The 18,794-nt window shown below is 40.4% G+C and overlaps 1 protein-coding gene across 8 annotated transcripts in view; it reads right to left on the reverse strand.

Moving 5' to 3' along the window:
- RFX3 (regulatory factor X3) overlaps positions 1 to 18,794 on the reverse strand; it is a 166,804-nt gene that overhangs the window by 137,830 nt on the left and 10,180 nt on the right. For 2 of the 8 annotated variants that reach the window (XM_072151761.1, XM_072151720.1), the window contains exon 2: positions 10,084 to 10,211. The exons of the other annotated variants lie outside the window; for them this stretch is intronic. In XM_072151761.1, coding sequence (XP_072007862.1) covers positions 10,084 to 10,108 — 25 coding nt within the window. In that variant the 5' untranslated portion in view covers positions 10,109 to 10,211. The remainder of the gene's footprint in view (positions 1 to 10,083; positions 10,212 to 18,794) is intronic. 8 annotated transcript variants of the gene reach the window in all.

The following is an 18,794-nucleotide window of genomic DNA, read 5'->3' on the forward strand; positions in this document are numbered from 1 at the left end:
AAACACCTGGACCGAGGTAGGCCCCGCAATCCTCGGCGTCGGCAGTATATGAGCAGCCCCAGGGTCAGACTCGGTCCCAGCCTCCACCAAGTTAACCCAATGTGCCGTCAGCGATATATAGTGGCCCTGCCCGGCAGCACTCGTCCACGTGTCCGTGGTCAGGTGGACCTTGTCAGAAACGGCGTTGGTCAGGGCACGGATGATGTTGTCTGACACGTGCTGGTGCAGGGCTGGGACGGCACATCGGGAAAAGTAGTGGCGGCTGGGGACCGAATACCGAGGGGCGGCCGCCGCCATGAGGTTGCGAAAGGCCTCGGTCTCTACTAGCCTATAGGGCAGCATCTCCAGGCTAAGCAATCTGGAGATGTGCACATTAAGGGCTTGGGCGTGCGGGTGGGTTGCACTATATTTGCGTTTCCGCTCCAGCGTCTGGGGTATGGAGAGCTGAACGCTGGTGGATGCTGTGGAGGATCGTGGAGGCGACGATGGGGTTTTTGTGCCAGGGTCCTGGGCAGGGGGCTGACTAGCAGCTGACACAGGGGAAGGAGCAGTGGTGTGCACGGCCGGAGGTGAACGGGCTTGTTGCCACTGAGTGGGGTGCTTAGCATTCATATGCCTGCGCATACTGGTGGTAGTTAAGCTAGTAGTGGTGGAACCCCTGCTGAGCCTGGTTTGGCAAATGTTGCACACCACAGTCCGTCGGTCATCCGGTGTTTCCTTAAAGAACCTCCACACTTCTGAAGATCTAGCCCTCGCCGCAAGAGCCCTCACCACGGGAGCTTCACTAGTTGACAGTGGCGCTGATGCACCAGCTCTGGCCCTGCCTCTCCGTCTGGCCCCACCACTGCCTCTTCCAACCTGTTCAGGTCGAGGACTCTCCTCCGTCTCAGAAGCACTGTGTTCACCCGGCCTCTCAACCCAGCTTGGGTCTGTCACCTCATCATCCTCCGATCCCTCAGTCTGCTCCCCCCTCGGACTTCCTGCCCTGACAACAACTTCCCCACTGTCTGACAACCGTGTCTCCTCATCGTCGGACACCTCTTTACACACTTCCACTACGTCAAGAAGGTCATCATCACCCACAGACTGTGACTGGTGGAAAACCTGGGCATCGGAAAATTGCTCAGCAGCAACCGGACAAGTGGTTTGTGACTGTGGGAAGGGTCCAGAAAACAGTTCCTCAGAGTATGCCGGTTCAAATGCCAAATTTTCCTGGGAGGGGGCAGACTGGGGGGGAGGAGGCTGAGGTGCAGGAGCTGGAGGAGTGGCGATTTCGGTGACATGGGTGGACTGCGTGGAAGACTGACTGGTGGTGGACAAATTGCTCGAAGCATTGTCAGCAATCCACGACATCACCTGTTCGCACTGTTCTGGCCTCAACAGTGCTCTACCACGAGTCCCAGTAACTTCAGACATGAACCTAGGGAGTGTAGCTCTGCGGCGTTCCCCTGCTCCCTCATCAGCAGGTGGTGTCTCACCCCGCCCAGGACCACGGCCTCTGACCCCTGCAGTAGTTGGACGCCCACGTCCCCGCCCTCGTCCTCTACCCCTAGCCCTCGGGTTAAACATTTTTAAAATGAGAGTTATAACTTTATTTTTTTTTTTACTTTTTTTTGTTTTTTTTTGTGTTTTTTTTTTTTTTTTTGTGTTTTTTGTTTTTTTTTGAGTTTTTAAAACCAAACAATGCTATCCTATTGCTATGGCTATTTTCTAGCCAAGTATCAAAGGAAGCACAGTACTATGCCAGATGAGATGACACTGAGTTATTGCCTAATAGAAATCCAACCCCTACTGAATTTTGCCACTTCGGCCTTTGCTATGGATATGTGCGCCACTAAGCGCAGAACACAGCGGTCGCAAGTCCCACTACAAATTGCTCAGAATTGGCAAGTACATGCACTGCAGAAACTACAGCCACCAGCAGATCAACCAGAAATCAAATATATAGAACGCTACTGTAGGCTTCAAGATCAAGAAGCTGTTTGTATTCTCCTATGGCTATTTTCTAGCCAAGTATCAAAGGAAGCACAGTACTATGCCGGATGAGATGACACTGAGTTATTGCCTAATAGAAATCCAACCCCTACTGAATTTTGCCACTTCGGCCTTTGCTATGGATATGTGCGCCACTAAGCGCAGAACACAGCGGTCGCAAGTCCCACTACAAATTGCTCAGAATTGGCAAGTACATGCACTGCAGAAACTACAGCCACCAGCAGATCAACCAGAAATCAAATATATAGAACGCTACTGTAGGCTTCAAGATCAAGAAGCTGTTTGTATTCTCCTATGGCTATTTTCTAGCCAAGTATCAAAGGAAGCACAGTACTATGCCGGATGAGATGACACTGAGTTATTGCCTAATAGAAATCCAACCCCTACTGAATTTTGCCACTTCAGCCTTTGCTATGGATATGTGCGCCACTAAGCGCAGAACACAGCGGTCGCAAGTCTCACTACAAATTGCTCAGAATTGGCAAGTACATGCACTGCAGAAACTACAGCCACCAGCAGATCAACCAGAAATCAAATATATAGAACGCTACTGTAGGCTTCAAGAAGCTGTTTGTATTCTCCTATGGCTATTTTCTAGCCAAGTATCAAAGGAAGCACAGTACTATGCCGGATGAGATGACACTGAGTTATTGCCTAATAGAAATCCAACCCCTACTGAATTTTGCCACTTCGGCCTTTGCTATGGATATGTGCGCCACTAAGCGCAGAACACAGCGGTCGCAAGTCCCACTACAAATTGCTCAGAATTGGCAAGTACATGCACTGCAGAAACTACAGCCACCAGCAGATCAACCAGAAATCAAATATATAGAACGCTACTGTAGGCTTCAAGATCAAGAAGCTGTTTGTATTCTCCTATGGCTATTTTCTAGCCAAGTATCAAAGGAAGCACAGTACTATGCCGGATGAGATGACACTGAGTTATTGCCTAATAGAAATCCAACCCCTACTGAATTTTGCCACTTCAGCCTTTGCTATGGATATGTGCGCCACTAAGCGCAGAACACAGCGGTCGCAAGTCTCACTACAAATTGCTCAGAATTGGCAAGTACATGCACTGCAGAAACTACAGCCACCAGCAGATCAACCAGAAATCAAATATATAGAACGCTACTGTAGGCTTCAAGAAGCTGTTTGTATTCTCCTATGGCTATTTTCTAGCCAAGTATCAAAGGAAGCACAGTACTATGCCGGATGAGATGACACTGAGTTATTGCCTAATAGAAATCCAACCCCTACTGAATTTTGCCACTTCAGCCTTTGCTATGGATATGTGCGCCACTAAGCGCAGAACACAGCGGTCGCAAGTCTCACTACAAATTGCTCAGAATTGGCAAGTACATGCACTGCAGAAACTACAGCCACCAGCAGATCAACCAGAAATCAAATATATAGAACGCTACTGTAGGCTTCAAGAAGCTGTTTGTATTCTCCTATGGCTATTTTCTAGCCAAGTATCAAAGGAAGCACAGTACTATGCCAGATGAGATGACACTGAGTTATTGCCTAATAGAAATCCAACCCCTACTGAATTTTGCCACTTCAGCCTTTGCTATGGATATGTGCGCCACTAAGCGCAGAACACAGCGGTCGCAAGTCTCACTACAAATTGCTCAGAATTGGCAAGTACATGCACTGCAGAAACTACAGCCACCAGCAGATCAACCAGAAATCAAATATATAGAACGCTACTGTAGGCTTCAAGAAGCTGTTTGTATTCTCCTATGGCTATTTTCTAGCCAAGTATCAAAGGAAGCACAGTACTATGCCAGATGAGATGACACTGAGTTATTGCCTAATAGAAATCCAACCCCTACAGAATTTTGCCACTTCAGCCTTTGCTATGGATATGTGCGCCACTAAGCGCAGAACACAGCGGTCGCAAGTCTCACTACAAATTGCTCAGAATTGGCAAGTACATGCACTGCAGAAACTACAGCCACCAGCAGATCAACCAGAAATCAAATATATAGAACGCTACTGTAGGCTTCAAGAAGCTGTTTGTATTCTCCTATGGCTATTTTCTAGCCAAGTATCAAAGGAAGCACAGTACTATGCCAGATGAGATGACACTGAGTTATTGCCTAATAGAAATCCAACCCCTACTGAATTTTCCCACTTCGGTCTTTGCTATGGATATGTGTGCCACTAAGAGCTAAACACAACGGTAGCAAGTCCCCCTGCTAATTCCTCACAAAATGGTAAAATATGCAAATTAAAATAAAAAAAGTAGAACGTTATTGTAGCCCTAAGAAGGGCTGTTGGGTTCTTTGAGAATCACTCCTGCCTAACAGTAAGCTAATAGAACACCCTAACGCTTTCCCTGAGCAGCAGCAGCTCTCTCCCTAGCGGCATCCAGAGACAGAATGATCCGAGCAGCGCGGCCAGCGGCTAGTCTATCCCAGGGTCACCTGATCTGGCCAGCCAACCACTGCTATCGACGTGTAAGGGTACCACGTCATGCTGGGTGGAGTGCAGAGTCTCCTGGCTTGTGATTGGCTCTGTTTCTGGCCGCCAAAAAGCAAAACGGCGGGAGCTGCCATTTTCTCGAGCGGGCGAAGTATTCGTCCGAGTAACGAGCAGTTTCGAGTACCCTAATGCTCGACCGAGCATCAAGCTCGGACGAGCATGTTCGCTCATCTCTAGTAATAACTATAGAAATGCTCATCAGCTGGGTACAGATGTCTACTAGCTCAAAAACTCTTTCAAGTGTCTGTCTATACAAGTGCTGATATCAGCAGATCCTTTTCCGTCTCCAGGCTCCTCATCTATAGCCGTTTCTATACAGAATGACACTACAAAGATTTTTCCTTCCAGAACACAGTCAGGATAAGGGTACCATAATGGTAAATATAATAGTAATCTCAGTTGATGTCTTTTGATAATAATGCTACGCGTCTGTCATCATGTACATACATAGAGATATAGTTAGACTGTGGCCATAGCTTATACAGCATACTACTCTCTCATTCCAACACAATATTACAAAACACCCTCTGTCAGCATAACCGCAGACAGTAGCTGTCCCCCATCATCTTCTGCGAGCCAATACTATCTTTGACACAATCATTATCCATGCAGGAAAACCAAATAAAGGGACAACTAAACGTCAATTCAAGAATCTGACAAGAAACCTGATAGAAGAGAACTGCAACAGATGTGCTGCGTTTCATCATTGATGTGCCGTGTTTACTGCAGTAGGAGATATCCGCAGAGACCGTACGGATGGGGATGAGAAAAGCTGTGCTCGTAGGGGAATAGAACAATAAGTGAGGGTTCACGGCTCCACCACACCAAGACTCGCAGTACAGCATGCCAGTCCTAAATGAATTAAATAAACATGTCTGCTTGTGGAGCAAGAAAATAATGATTCTCTCTCCTTTCAGAAGCAAAACACAAGCTTCTGAACTCCAGGTCATGAGGATCCTCACATTCTCTCATTAACGCATTGCTGCAAATAATTAAGACACTTATGGAATAGATTGACGCTCGGGAGATTCATTATTCGGAGATGAGGGTCAGAGAAAACTCTAAATCAATTAATTTGTTTTACTCCCAAACAAATCTAAATTTTTAATGCAAGTCCTCTGTAAAGGAGGTGATTTTCTCCATTCAATTTAGCAGTGAAACTAAAAAAGTAAACATAACGCTGTAAATACAATTAAGTGGAAGGAGCGGAGGTCATTATAGAGACAAAGTCAGTCCTAACAAATATCTTATTGACCGCACAGCCAGCCAATGGAGAAGCAATGGAATATAATAGTACCGTATATACTCGAGTATAAGCCGAGGCCCCTAATTTTACCACAAAAACCTGGGAAAACCTATTGACTCGAGTATATATAGTCACAGCCTCCCCAGTATATAGCCTGCCGGACCCTGCCCCATAGTATATAGCCAGCACCTGCCCCTCAGTTTATAGCCTGCCAGCCCATATCCCCCAGTATGTAAGCCGGGTTTGGGGTTTCAGCACATTTTTTTTGTGCCAAAAAACTAGGCTTATACTCGAGTATATATGTATAATATATATATATATATATATATATATATATTAAAGTCTATATTAGTTTTCTGACTTATGTGGCTTCTGATAATTATCATATGAATCATTCAGTGCCTAGATGATAAAACAAGAATACCATTAGCTAAAATGGTACAACAAAAAACATTGGGGCACATTTACTTACCCGGCCCATTCGCGATCCAGCGGCGCGTTCTCTGCACAGGATTCGGGTCCGGCTGGGATTTAAGATGGTAGTTCCTCCGCCGTCCACCAGGTGGCGCTGCAGCGCCGAAAATAATCTTAACGCCCCGGAATGCACCATCCCATAGAAGGTGAAGGTGAGCGCTCCCCAAGCGACACATTTTCGTTTTTTAAATGCGGCGGTTTTTCCGAATACGTCGGGTTTTCGTTCGGCCACGCCCCCCCGATTTCTGTCGCGCGCATGCCGGCCCCGATGCGCCACAATCCGATCGCGTGCGCCAAAAACCCGGGGCAATTCATGTACAAGCGGCGCAAATCGGAAATATTCGGGTAACACGTCGGGAAAACGCGAATCGGGCCCTTAGTAAATGACCCCCATTGTGTGCGTTTGGCTACTAGGTGTGCCAAAAAATACGCTAGACACATAGTTTACGAGTCCAGTGTATTTCAAAATAAAACTTTATAAACTTTAGCTTTCTTATCTGACTATGGACAGACCTCAGAAGGTTTTCAGTTATGCTGCTCACTACAGGAGAAAAAAGCAGAATAAAGGCACAAAGATTACTATTTTCCCCTGCACTAATTATTTCTGCAATGAAAAATGATTTGTTTCAAAAATGTTGTTGCACTTTAAGATTTAAAGAAATGTTAAGGAAAATCTTAAAACCTGCATCAAGTCAATGTTGGGCACTTTGCAAATCTATCTTAGGCTGAAGACAGGATTTGGCAAGCTCTGTGTAGCGGTGCGTAATCTGTGTGCGCTATATAAATACAGGCAGTCCCCGGGTTACATACAAGATAGGGTCTGTAGGTTTGTTCTTAAGTTGAGTTTGTATATTAGTCGGGACTGTATATATTATCATTGTAATCCCAGCCAGAACTTTTTTGGTCTCTGTGACAATTGGATTTTAAAAAATGTTGGGTTGTCATTAGAATCAGGATTAACACGAAAGCTTCATTACAAACACCTGTGATAACTGTTATAGCTGATCATTGTAGCCTAGGACTAAAGTACAATAAATTACCAATATCCAGAGGTCCGTTTGTAACTAGGGGTCGTATGTAAGTTGAGTGTTCTTAAGTAGGGGACCGCCTGTAAAGGAATTATTATAAGACACACAGGTTGGAACGGTTGTAGTTAAGTCTCTGGGATGTATATTAGCAGTGCAGTGGTGAAAAAATGCTAAGCAGCATGTGTTGGTGGTTTTATATTTTCAATGTTGAATGTCGATTACTGGTGCAAATTCTGAGGCAGATTCATTGATGGATATGCGGCCTAAATTAAAGTATATATTACAAATATTGTAAAGTATATGTCTCTAACCTTATAGGCAAATTGTATTAAGAATTCAACTGGCGTTATGAAATTGTATTTTAAGTATTTTTAGACATTATAAGTAAGATTTGATACACATGACAGACTTTAGAAACTGTGTGAAGTCATAAAACAATAGAGCGAAATCTCTATTTGATTTGATTCCCCTATTAAAATTGAACGGGTTAGTAAAAATGAAGAGCTACCCATAGTCCATGAAAAAATGCAGCTGAAAATGTGTTTATTCTTGTAAATATAGCCTTATTTAACTCCAAAAACCTAACAGCTGTAACATGCATGTATTCTATTGACATGTTACATGTACTGGTGGTGAATGACAGCAATAAATGTATCCGAAAGAGCAGTGAAGAACAGGATTATAAAACAGAACGTCCAATAACAAGTAGAGGCTTTTTACAGCAGATATTTCAAAAGCAACGTCTGGTAGTTGCAAGGTCTATTTGTCTTCATATGATTATGTTAGTATTAATCCTCAAAATAAGACCTTCAGGCTACAAGGTTTATCTCAAAGTGAACAGAAAGGAAGTAGTGTGTCTTCATCTCATTCAACAAAAAAAACTCACTTTTCAATGGTATTGGCCCGGCTTTTTTTTTTTTTTTAGATTTTTTAATTTTATTTCATTTTTTTCAAAAGCTCAGAATCCATAGTAACATAGAAAAGCTGGAGCACAGCAGTCATGTTTCCTACAGAAATCTGTTCAGTGAGAACATATACATTTTCTATTAAATGCGAAAGAAATCTACGAAAATTTTAATTTCATTCTGTCCATTAAACTAAATAAACTAGGTTCATACTCGTGCCCCTCCTCCACACACCAAAGTAGAGGTTCACACTTACTGATGCTAAGTTATAATGCCATACATTTCACTGTATGTGTCTCCACTAGAGGCTTCATTGCGGATCCCCAGCCATCAGTAGATCCAGGCAGCCTGCCATTACTGGATTAACAGTACAGTAATCAATCCAGCTCTATTCACTCTATGCTGGCCGAAACCAGGTACTGCAGTTTCATCGGGCACACAGCTGCTGTTTTTACCTTGGCTACTATACAGAGAATCCATTCCCTGATGCCGAAGACTACAAGTATTAGCAGATCAGCAATGCCCCACCATTCTGATACCAATGACCTATCCACTTCAAATGATTTTCTATGTTTATTTCCGCAATTTATTTAGAATCCTGCATAGTAAAAACAATTTACTAAAAAAAATGAAATAAAAACGGACTGCCCTCCGAGCCAAGGTAATGATCAGTACAAAACATGTCAAGCTTTTCTGCTCTAAACAGCCAAATCTGTCTGTTATGTTGGAAGTAGAAGAACGGGGTGGGAAGGGCAAAAAGACCAAATATTTTGAGCTTAAAAGCAAAAACTGACAATTTTCAGAAATTGACTATGGTCCTGTAATTTCTGTTTATCTAGTGCTTGTACAATCAGTTTTTCTCATCCAGAAATGACTGATAACAGGATAAATTAGATTTTATTTTACACAGTAGATGACATATGTTTAAAGCGTAACTGTAAAGTTATAATGAGGTTACCAAATTATTCACCCTTTGAAAACAAACAGAACGATGCCTACGTTGTGCTGCTCACCCTTGTCTTTCCAAAGTTCTGGCATTTTCTGTTCTGAAAGTGTTTGACAGAAATCTTTCTCACCAGTGGTGAAGTGGGCGGAGACTAATTTCTCTCTGTCTATGCCCTCAAGCTGAGGCCAGTTAGCGTGTCCACACAGACCATGATGCCTTGTACTCTCTCTCTCTCTCTCAAAGTAATTTAGCATTAGGTGGATGAGTATACAATACAATACTAAATGTGTCCCATAGCATGTAAGCTAAAAACTGCAGTGATGAGTAAGCAAACAAATAAGCAAATAAATTCACATTACCAGGCAGATGTTATCAAGGGGAGAGGGAGACCAATGATGCCCCACGCGTATCGCACTCTAAACGGGCTTCCTCAGGGTGTCCCCTGAGGAACTATGACTCCAGAGCTTGTCAGCACAGGAAGAGGAACCAGCTACTGCAGCAATGCAGTAATCTGATGGGTATAGCGAAGAAATTGCTGGATTTAGGTAACAAAGATAATCGGCAAAGTTGTTTTACATCCCAAGAGCTATTGATTTGTGAGAAAAAAAAAATATTTACAGTTACTCTTTACATCATAAAGAACCCCCCTACCTGGCAATGAGTCCACCACTAAAACTCGAAAGCACAAAGGGAAATGTTGATCCCCTTATTGGTTTGCTTACTTTTTTCATCACTGCAGTTTTTAGCTTACATGCTATGGGCCACATTTAGTGTTGTATTGTATACTCATCCACCTTTTTCGTGGTAATTATTTTGCTTGACTGCCATGTATAAAAGACTTGTTTATACTTAACATTCTTTGCTCACTGCATTCTTATCTCACACTACAGTTAGCTTATTTATTATTTATATTGGGATCAGGGGGACTATTTGTTTTTTTATCACCCCCCCTCTTGTTTGGGGGCTTTTTAAAATGTTTTTATATTTATATATTTTTACCTGATAAAGCTCGATTTTGTTCCATTATCGCATCTGTCTAGTTTTTCTTTAATGCAATTACTTTCTTCAGACGTGGGAACACATTCTATATTTGACCCCAAATTCTTTGAATTTCATGAACCTAAAATCTTTTTCAGGTAAAGCAAAAAGAAAAATGATCTAAGCACACACTTATAAAGTCTAATTTATGTTCAGACGTATTTTATTTGCCTAATTGGTTTTATTGACTACATTGTAAAATGGCAAATAAAAGCACAATGCACAAAATTTCCATTTCTGAAGCATTATACTAAACTAAACAATGAACAGATGAAGAGAGTCGTAGATTTCACAGATTTCCAGTCATGTCTCCACAATGACAACAACAACAGCAAACAATACAGTAATGCATCTTTTACTGTCGGGGCAGCAAGCTACATGAGGAAGAGAGAGGGGGACAAAGGAAGGAAAACCAAGGGGAGAGGGGATAAGGGAGAGATAAATAAACCCAGTGTCTGTGTAGGTTTCAGATGAGTGCTACAGGTTATGGACCAAGATATATTGAATCAGCACAAAACAGGCCCATGAGCAATAGAATTCTGCTTTCGAGTCATAGTCGGGCAAATTAATTAAGTCATTTTTTGTAGTTCATCATTTTCTTGCCATGGAGTGGAAACTACATCAATTTTTTTTAATGTCTCACTGCTTGAGACATTTTTCTCAACAGACTAAAAAACACTCTGCAGTTCTTGGAAAGATCCATTTAAAAATCCCCCATAATCCCCGGCTCTTTAACACAGTCATGGCAACTTCATAGGGTGAATAATAAAAACCTCACAGGTGAAGCCTTTGGAAACAGGCACAGAACATGTCTCCTTCTAAGACAAAAAATTGCCATTGAGGGTGCATCCACACGTTCAGTTTTTCAGATGCAGTGTTTGATGTTCAAACCAGGAGTGGAGTGAAAATAGAGGAGGAACAACTCTACTCAATGATAATCCTCACTCATCGGGATCCACACCTGCTTTAAGCTTGAGTAAGAGTTGAACGTGGGTTCTACAGAGGTAATGGTTAAGTATCAGCCCTATGGAGTGGTCCACTAGGCTCTGGCGCAGGCTGACTCTTATATACAATGGTCACTACACTGCTTATATTAAGTGTTAATTATACTTTCTGGCTAAATTCATTATTAATAGGATTTTAAAATTAAATAGTAGAAATTAAAAACAATAATAAGAAGCGACACACTGAATTAACTATTGTAGCGTTTTGGAAAAGAGAAATGATTCATACCAAACAGTGCAGCTCCAATTCGGAGGTATGCAGAATAGTATGGTGACTACATTAGAAGTCGGCAGCTTTTGGCACTTCCTTTCATTATTTAGAGTCCATAGTGTCCATACACAAAACTCTGTGGGGAACGGAAAGTGAACAGAAGACGTAGCATCTACCTTCACTAGAAGGTAGATCACCGTACTAGTACATGTACTAGAATACCAGTAATATGTACTCCACAAAAAAAACAATATAATATGGTTGAAAAAAATTATATTAAAATTCTTTTTAGTTTTTTTTGCCAGTGTGCAGAAATTTGCAGAAAGGAGATGTATCGGAGTAAGAGACAAGGAACACCTGATCAATCTATGAATACCTGCCGTTGGTGCAGCTAGTAAAAGATCATCTGAATTTTCTTAAGTAACTCCAAATAAGTGCAGCTATGTATAAAGAGTGATAATAATGTAGAAAAACTAATGTTCATAACTTTTTAAGCAGCACATATAGCACATGGAACAGCAACAAAGTTAATATGTGAAATTTGCCTTAAAGCAAATATTTTACATAAATTCCACTCTTAAATGAAACTTGTGAAAAATAAAAATTGCCTTAACTTGTTTCCACAATTCTTTTCATATACATCCTGTAATTGTAAAAGGCAAAGGTTGAAAAAAAAAAAATCTAGATTTACCAGACATTAAAGTGTTCAGTGGACCTGGTGTCTCCACAAGCAGAGATCGCATTAACCCCTCCACAAGCAGCATAGCCAGGTCAAAATAGGCTGATGCATTAACAGCCACGCCCAGTCTACATGCCACCATCTCTGGACTTTAGTTGTTGCACATTTGCCATGCTGGGGCTGTACCAAAGGAAAATCTGCTCACATGAGATCAACCAGAGAACTGGTGACTGAGATCCAAAGTGAGTAATCACATCAGTGTAACATCTGCATCAGGCTGCTGCTTAGACAGGGTTATAAATGGAGGTGCTTATATAGCAGTCGGCTACTTTCTTAGTTGGTTTATGATCTCTTATAATTTTTGGTAGATATGGACACTCTTGTGATGTGTGGTCAAGGGGGTCTGGGGCGTCATCCATGGTCTGGACAGGGAAATTGGGGGGGGTCTAGGTTAACATTTTTGAGGAGACAAAAAAAAGCTTGTGCACCATTATAGTAATTTTACATCATGCATTATAAAAATGTATACTCCTCCTCCGCTTAAACTACTCCTCCTCAAAAATGGTGATAGGAGTATTATTAAATGTTAGTGCGACCTCTACCTACAAGACCTCACACTGTTTCAAGGACTTTGCAAGTGATATCTCCATTGCCTTATTATTTATATGCACTCATATTGCCAATTTTACTATAATTTTATGATAGAGTTGCATTTACAAATCCAACACCAGAATAGGGTGCCCGGCCCGGTATCCAGCACCATGTATCTTGTATTCTTTAAATGAAAGACACCATGTGCTGGTTCCCAATCACACGTGTCTTGGGTGCTAGCCTCTAGGAGCATGTGTGGCCGCACCATAAAGCTGGACAAGAACACATCTGCTGCAGTCTATTGCGGTCTGTGAGGCTGCTGTAACCACTGCTGAGCTCAGGCAACATTGTAGCCCCCATTATCAAGGACAAAAAAAGTTTGAATCAGGAAATTAAAAAAAAAAGGTTCAATGAGTAATATGATAAGATTAGTGATACATTCCACATAAAGTGTAATTGCTCTTTGAGAAAATTTCTAATAATTTATAGAAAAGGGTTTTTCAAATATACTTTATTAAAAAAATTCTGCATAGTTTGTAAAAATAAAACTGGCTGCTAAGAGCCCTTTAGTAACAGCTTTTATCTCTCTGTTGATACGGAGATCCTTATTCTAGCCAGTATAGTATGTGTCTAAAATATTGTATAAGTTGTGTCCCAGAAGGTTTTATCAGAAGAAATTGTTCTATTAGAAAATACTGCTCAAAGAGAAAAAAAAAAATAACACGCACTGCTCAGAGCTGTATAAGCAAACACACAGAAAGCAGCACAGTCAGCTTCCATAGACACACAGTATACAGAATATCAACTGAGAGATAAAAGTTGTTACGAAGGGTGGACTTTGCAGCCTGTACTTTTTTGCAGTATATTAAAGTATATTAGAAAAATGCTCACAACAATATGGGAAAATAATATTAAAAAGTATCTAAAAAGACAGTTCAGACTGTTTAAGTTTAACCAGTGAAGTAACAATTCTTGTCAAAATAAAATTTAGAGGTGCAAAGAATAAATATTTTATAGATAGTATACAAAAAAACTTTGCTACTGAAAATCTACTCACTTTCGATTTGCAAGTGCCCTTTTTTATTAGAAAAAGCTATTGATTTGGGGAAAAATTGTGGCAATTATGGGCAGTTAAAAGCTGACAACCATCAATCAAGATATAGCTGAAACTTACTTATAACTAAATAAATAAAATTCATGGAAAACAAACACAAATCTTTTCTGGCTGAATTCAGCCTGCAGATGTTTTGACAGGAGAGGGTTTTTATAAATGTCACCAGCCGAGCTACAAGTAGATATGTTGTGCTGTTTACTCTGCGCAGGGAAGGAGCTACACCTGGTGTTAATAGTTAATGATTAATTTATTCTGAAATCTCTGCTGTTTGTAAAGCTCACTCAGCATGTAAACTGGATGAGGCACACAATGACAAAAACAATATCACGTTGTTCACAGAAAAAGGAAAAATTGCAATTAATTGGCAGGATTTTTTATATTACGCCGTCTTGCGATTTTGCAATAATAAAAAAATTTTAGATAAATGGCTAAAATGTAGTGATAATAGGTCTACCTTCAATGAACAGATACAATGTATATACAAGTAAAAATAAATACATTCTACAACAAAAATCCAAAGAAAGGTTAGTCAATAAAAACTAAAGTGAATGAATTTACCAGTAATAAAATGTCTTAATTAAACCATTTCCAACTCAACAAAAAAAGAATAACTACAATGCATTCCAAACTGATATATTTCCCCTGGCACTATAAGCCTTGATTCCATGACTTGTGCCTGACGTGCGTTCACACGTTCTATTTTCCATATGCCGTTTTTGAAGTGGAGTGAAAACAAGAGCACCTCCCTGTTCTTGTCCATTATGATCCTAACTTGCTTTTGGCTTCAAAAACTACATCAAAATTGTGGGGTCCGGGCAATATGTTAAAACTGGGTTTCCCGCAGTAACAGCCAGCTTTTTAAACCTATAGACCCGGTGGTGTCTATAGGGCATTACCGGGGTGATCGTCACCCTCCGTGCCCTGCATTGTTGCTATGACCGCCCTGAAGTCCGATGAAGAACCCCAGGGCTGTCCTCAGTAGAAACCTGTTTTCAGCACAATCTAACATTGCTGCTGTCAGCCTATGCAAAATGCTATACATTGGTATTGCAGTATATTAGACTGAACAAATGATCACTTTTTCATGTCCCATCCTAGGACAAAGTAAAAGAGTCATATAGTTAAAAAAAAAAAAGAAATAAAAGTCCACTGATGCCCCATCCTGTATAAAAATCAAATACAACATGAAGTGAAAATCACCAAAACACACTACATATTGAGTATCACTAAGTTCGTACAATATAACCTTACAATAAAATAACATTGTCACTAAACCTGTACGGTGAACGCTGTAAGAAAAAAAAAAATAAAATTAGGATATTTTTAAATCTGACCTCATAAAAACAGGATAAAAAGTGATAAAAAAGTATCATTTATCCTGACATGGTACCAATAAAAAGTACAGCTTGTCCCGCAAAAAAAAAAACAAGCCCTAAAACAGCTCTGTAAACAAAATAAAAATGGTATGTCCATTAATATACGGTGACGCAAAAACATTTTTGCGGGTTACATACAAGATAAGAACCTATCTTGTATGTAACCCAGGGACTGCCTGTATAGAACCCATTTGTGAGAAATTTGCTTTGAGTTTGTATGCAAGTCGGAACCGTATACTTTATTATTGTAACCCCAGTCAAAATTTTTTTTGTCTCTGTGACAATTGGATTTTAAAAATGTTGGATTGTCATAAGAACCAGGATTAACAATAAATCTTATTACCGGCTCCATTGATAACTGTTATATGTGTTTATTGTAGCCTAGGACTAAAGTACAGTAAATTACCAAAATCCAGAGGTCCGTTTGTAACTAGGGGTCGTATCTAAGTCAGGTGTCCTTAAGTAGGGGACCGCCTGTATTCTGCAAAACAAGCCAACCATAAAAAAGCGTTTTATATATATATATATAAAATTTTTGTCATAATCGTGGTGACCCATAGAATAAAGATAACATATTATTTTTATGGTACGGTGAACGGACGGAAAAAAAAGTTGCACACCCTAAACCAGAATTAATGATCTTTTTAACCACCACCAAGAAAAAGTTTTAAAAAAAACTACCTCAACAATCAGAGGATTTTAAGTGCAGACTTCACTGGACCCATTATTTTCCTTTGGTGGTGCTCTATCATAAGCCCAGTTTTCTTCAAAAATAATCAAGTACTTAAAAGGTGGGGGCCCTCTGGCGAGCCCTTTCACAATGGCTAAACACTGCAACCAGAAACATTCCTGCCAACCATTAACCATAAAGTATATAAGAAGGTGCCTACCCCTCCACGCCATTTCAGAAACTACATTTTGCAACACATAACACACCTTAAACAGGTCTGAACGCTTAAACAGGAAAAAGTTATTACGGTCAGAATACGGAACATGAAGAAAAAAAATTTGAATGAATCTTTTTCTACTGAAACCTAATAAAACCTAAATACATTTGGTGTTCCTCAGATTGTACTGGCCCAAGGAATAAAGTAGAGGTCTAATTTGGAGTGCACAATGAAGACTGTAAAAACTTTGTCTTGTCTTTGTCTGAAAATGAAGCAAATGTGTTTTTTTTTCATTGAATTTGAGTTTTTTTTTCCAGCTTCCCAGTAACATTGAATATGAAATACTGTTAGTAATAAGTACAATTTGTTACACAAAAAACAAGCCCTCCTACAGCTCTATTAACAGAAAAATAAAAATAGTTCATAAAAATGGATTTTAAAGATGGGGGTTGAAAATGGTCTGCTATATATATTTGTTGTTGCCGTGTGTGTGTGTGTATATATATATATATCTCAGACTTGGGTTCAAATTCCGGAACCTTGACATGGGTCCCACAATAAATTAAAAATAAAAGGAGTGGCAGCAAGATTTAAGGTGAAAAAGTTAAAGTAATTTTATTCCCAGGTGCACATGGGAATAAAAGTACTTTAACTTTCTCACCTCATATCTTTTATTATATGAGATATATTAAGCTTTGCTGTACTAAATTGTAAGAAGAACTAGTACACTATGCCGCATATATATTTCGGGTAGCTAACCAGCATTCGGAATATTCGTCAACCCTTTTTTTCTACTATTTAGCAATGCCCATTATTCACATGACACGGGATAATCATAAAACAAAGGTTATGTTTTATTAGAGACCCCAAAAAATATTATCAGACATTAAACTCCGTTCACATAGGCTCACAAGCACAAAATCTTAGAAGCCCCTCAAAAAAGGTCAGTTGTTATGGAAAGCTCCTAAGATCATTCCAGGAGTGCTCTACCTAGCACCAAAACGGATGTCTCGGATGTAATTCAGCAGATCACTTGGATGTGCAATTTCAAAATCTTCAGATTTTGTGCCAAAATGGTATTAAAAAATATTAATAATTTCTGTTATCTTAACAGTGCTCTCTTCTCATAAATCAATACCATATCATTATTATACTATCAATTTATGACCTGTGGGGTCTGGAGAACAAGAGAATAAAGGGAACAGATATGATTCAGCACCTCGGCCTCCTCACTCTCCTCTACACAACAACATTGCTCACCAAGCAGTGGATGGCAGCACATGACCTCAGTTTTCAGGATTTATGTGGACCCTAGCGGTTAGAGCCCCACCAATAGCTATATTCTTTTACAGATAGAGAAGAAATATACTGCTGTATGTACCAAAGGCATAAAACATAACAAAACTAATCATTTTTGGTATTTCCATGATCTTCCCAACCCAAGGAAACAAAAGTATGTGTCATTCCTCATAGATTGTAAGCTCTTGTGATCACTGCCCTGACTCCTGTTGTTTCATCTGACAATCTTATTACGCTGTAATGTCTTATTTTGTTCATGTACCCTATGATCTGTAAAGCGCTGTGGAATAAGATGCCACTATATAAATGAGGATGAATTATTAATTTGGAAACGGTAAAAGCTGTAAAACAAAGCTTGCATTTGGAATTTTTTCCAGCTTCCTGGTTAACAGAACATAAAATGGTGCTACTAAGAAGTACAATTTGTCTTGTAGATAACAAGCCCTCATACAGCTATATAAACTTATGGCTTTTGGAAGGTGGGAAGTAAAAAAAATGGGTACACAAAAGCAGAAAAGAGCTACATGACGGCAAGTGGAAGTTTTTCAGATTTTTACACTACACTTTTACTATGCCACAGAGCTCAGCATCACTCTCTCTCTGTATGTTGTTGTCAGAAATTACCTGACAGGTCCACTTTAAGAATGAACAGAGCAAAAAATCCATTTAATTCACTAAATGTTATTTCCCAAAGAGTGTATTCATAAACACAATGAAGCTTATTTACTAAGGGTCCCACAGCCGCTTTTTCGTCGGGTTTTCCAGCATTTTCGGGGATCGCGCTGCTGGGACAGGGATTTAGAAGGGGATTGGGTCGCATGTGATCGGATTTTGGCACATTGGCGCCGGCTTTCATCGTCAGAAATCGCGGGGTGGGCCGTCGGACGATCCGACTGATTCGGACAAAGCGCGGGATTTAACTTTAAAATTGGGTCGCAAGCCCAAGCACTTACATGCACCGGGAAGAAGATGGTGAACTCCGGCGGACCTGAGTGGGGAACGACACATGCAGGATATCGGGCGCACGATGTAAGTGAATCGCGGCACAGTGCATTCTCGTCTGACACTCCAGATCAGGGAACGCGCAGGACCAGTTAAGTAAATGTGCCCCAATGTAGATGAATCCCAATGTTAGCTTCTCCATCTCACCCTCCCCATAAGGGATATCTGCAGAACAGTTTTTCAAGTTTTTTTTTTAATACCAGAAATATTCATTTTGTTGCAGTTAACTGAATTTATACTTTTAGGTAAAACATAACACCAATAAGCATGGCCAAGCATTCTTCTCACTGGTAGTAACCCATATATACATCTATATTTGTCTAAGGCTTTGACATGCATATAAATGGAAGTGTACTGTAAACACCTCTCGTGACACCAATATACAGGGTCACATGTGTCCTCTTGTTAGGGGCAGGAATTAAAATGTGAAGATAAGACACAGCATTTTCTGTGTCCTCAGCGCCTGGGAAAATAATTAGCTGCGTACAGAGATCTTGATAATGACAAAA

Source organism: Engystomops pustulosus, chromosome 1, assembly GCF_040894005.1.
Source record: "Engystomops pustulosus chromosome 1, aEngPut4.maternal, whole genome shotgun sequence".
Lineage (NCBI taxonomy): Eukaryota > Metazoa > Chordata > Amphibia > Anura > Leptodactylidae > Engystomops > Engystomops pustulosus.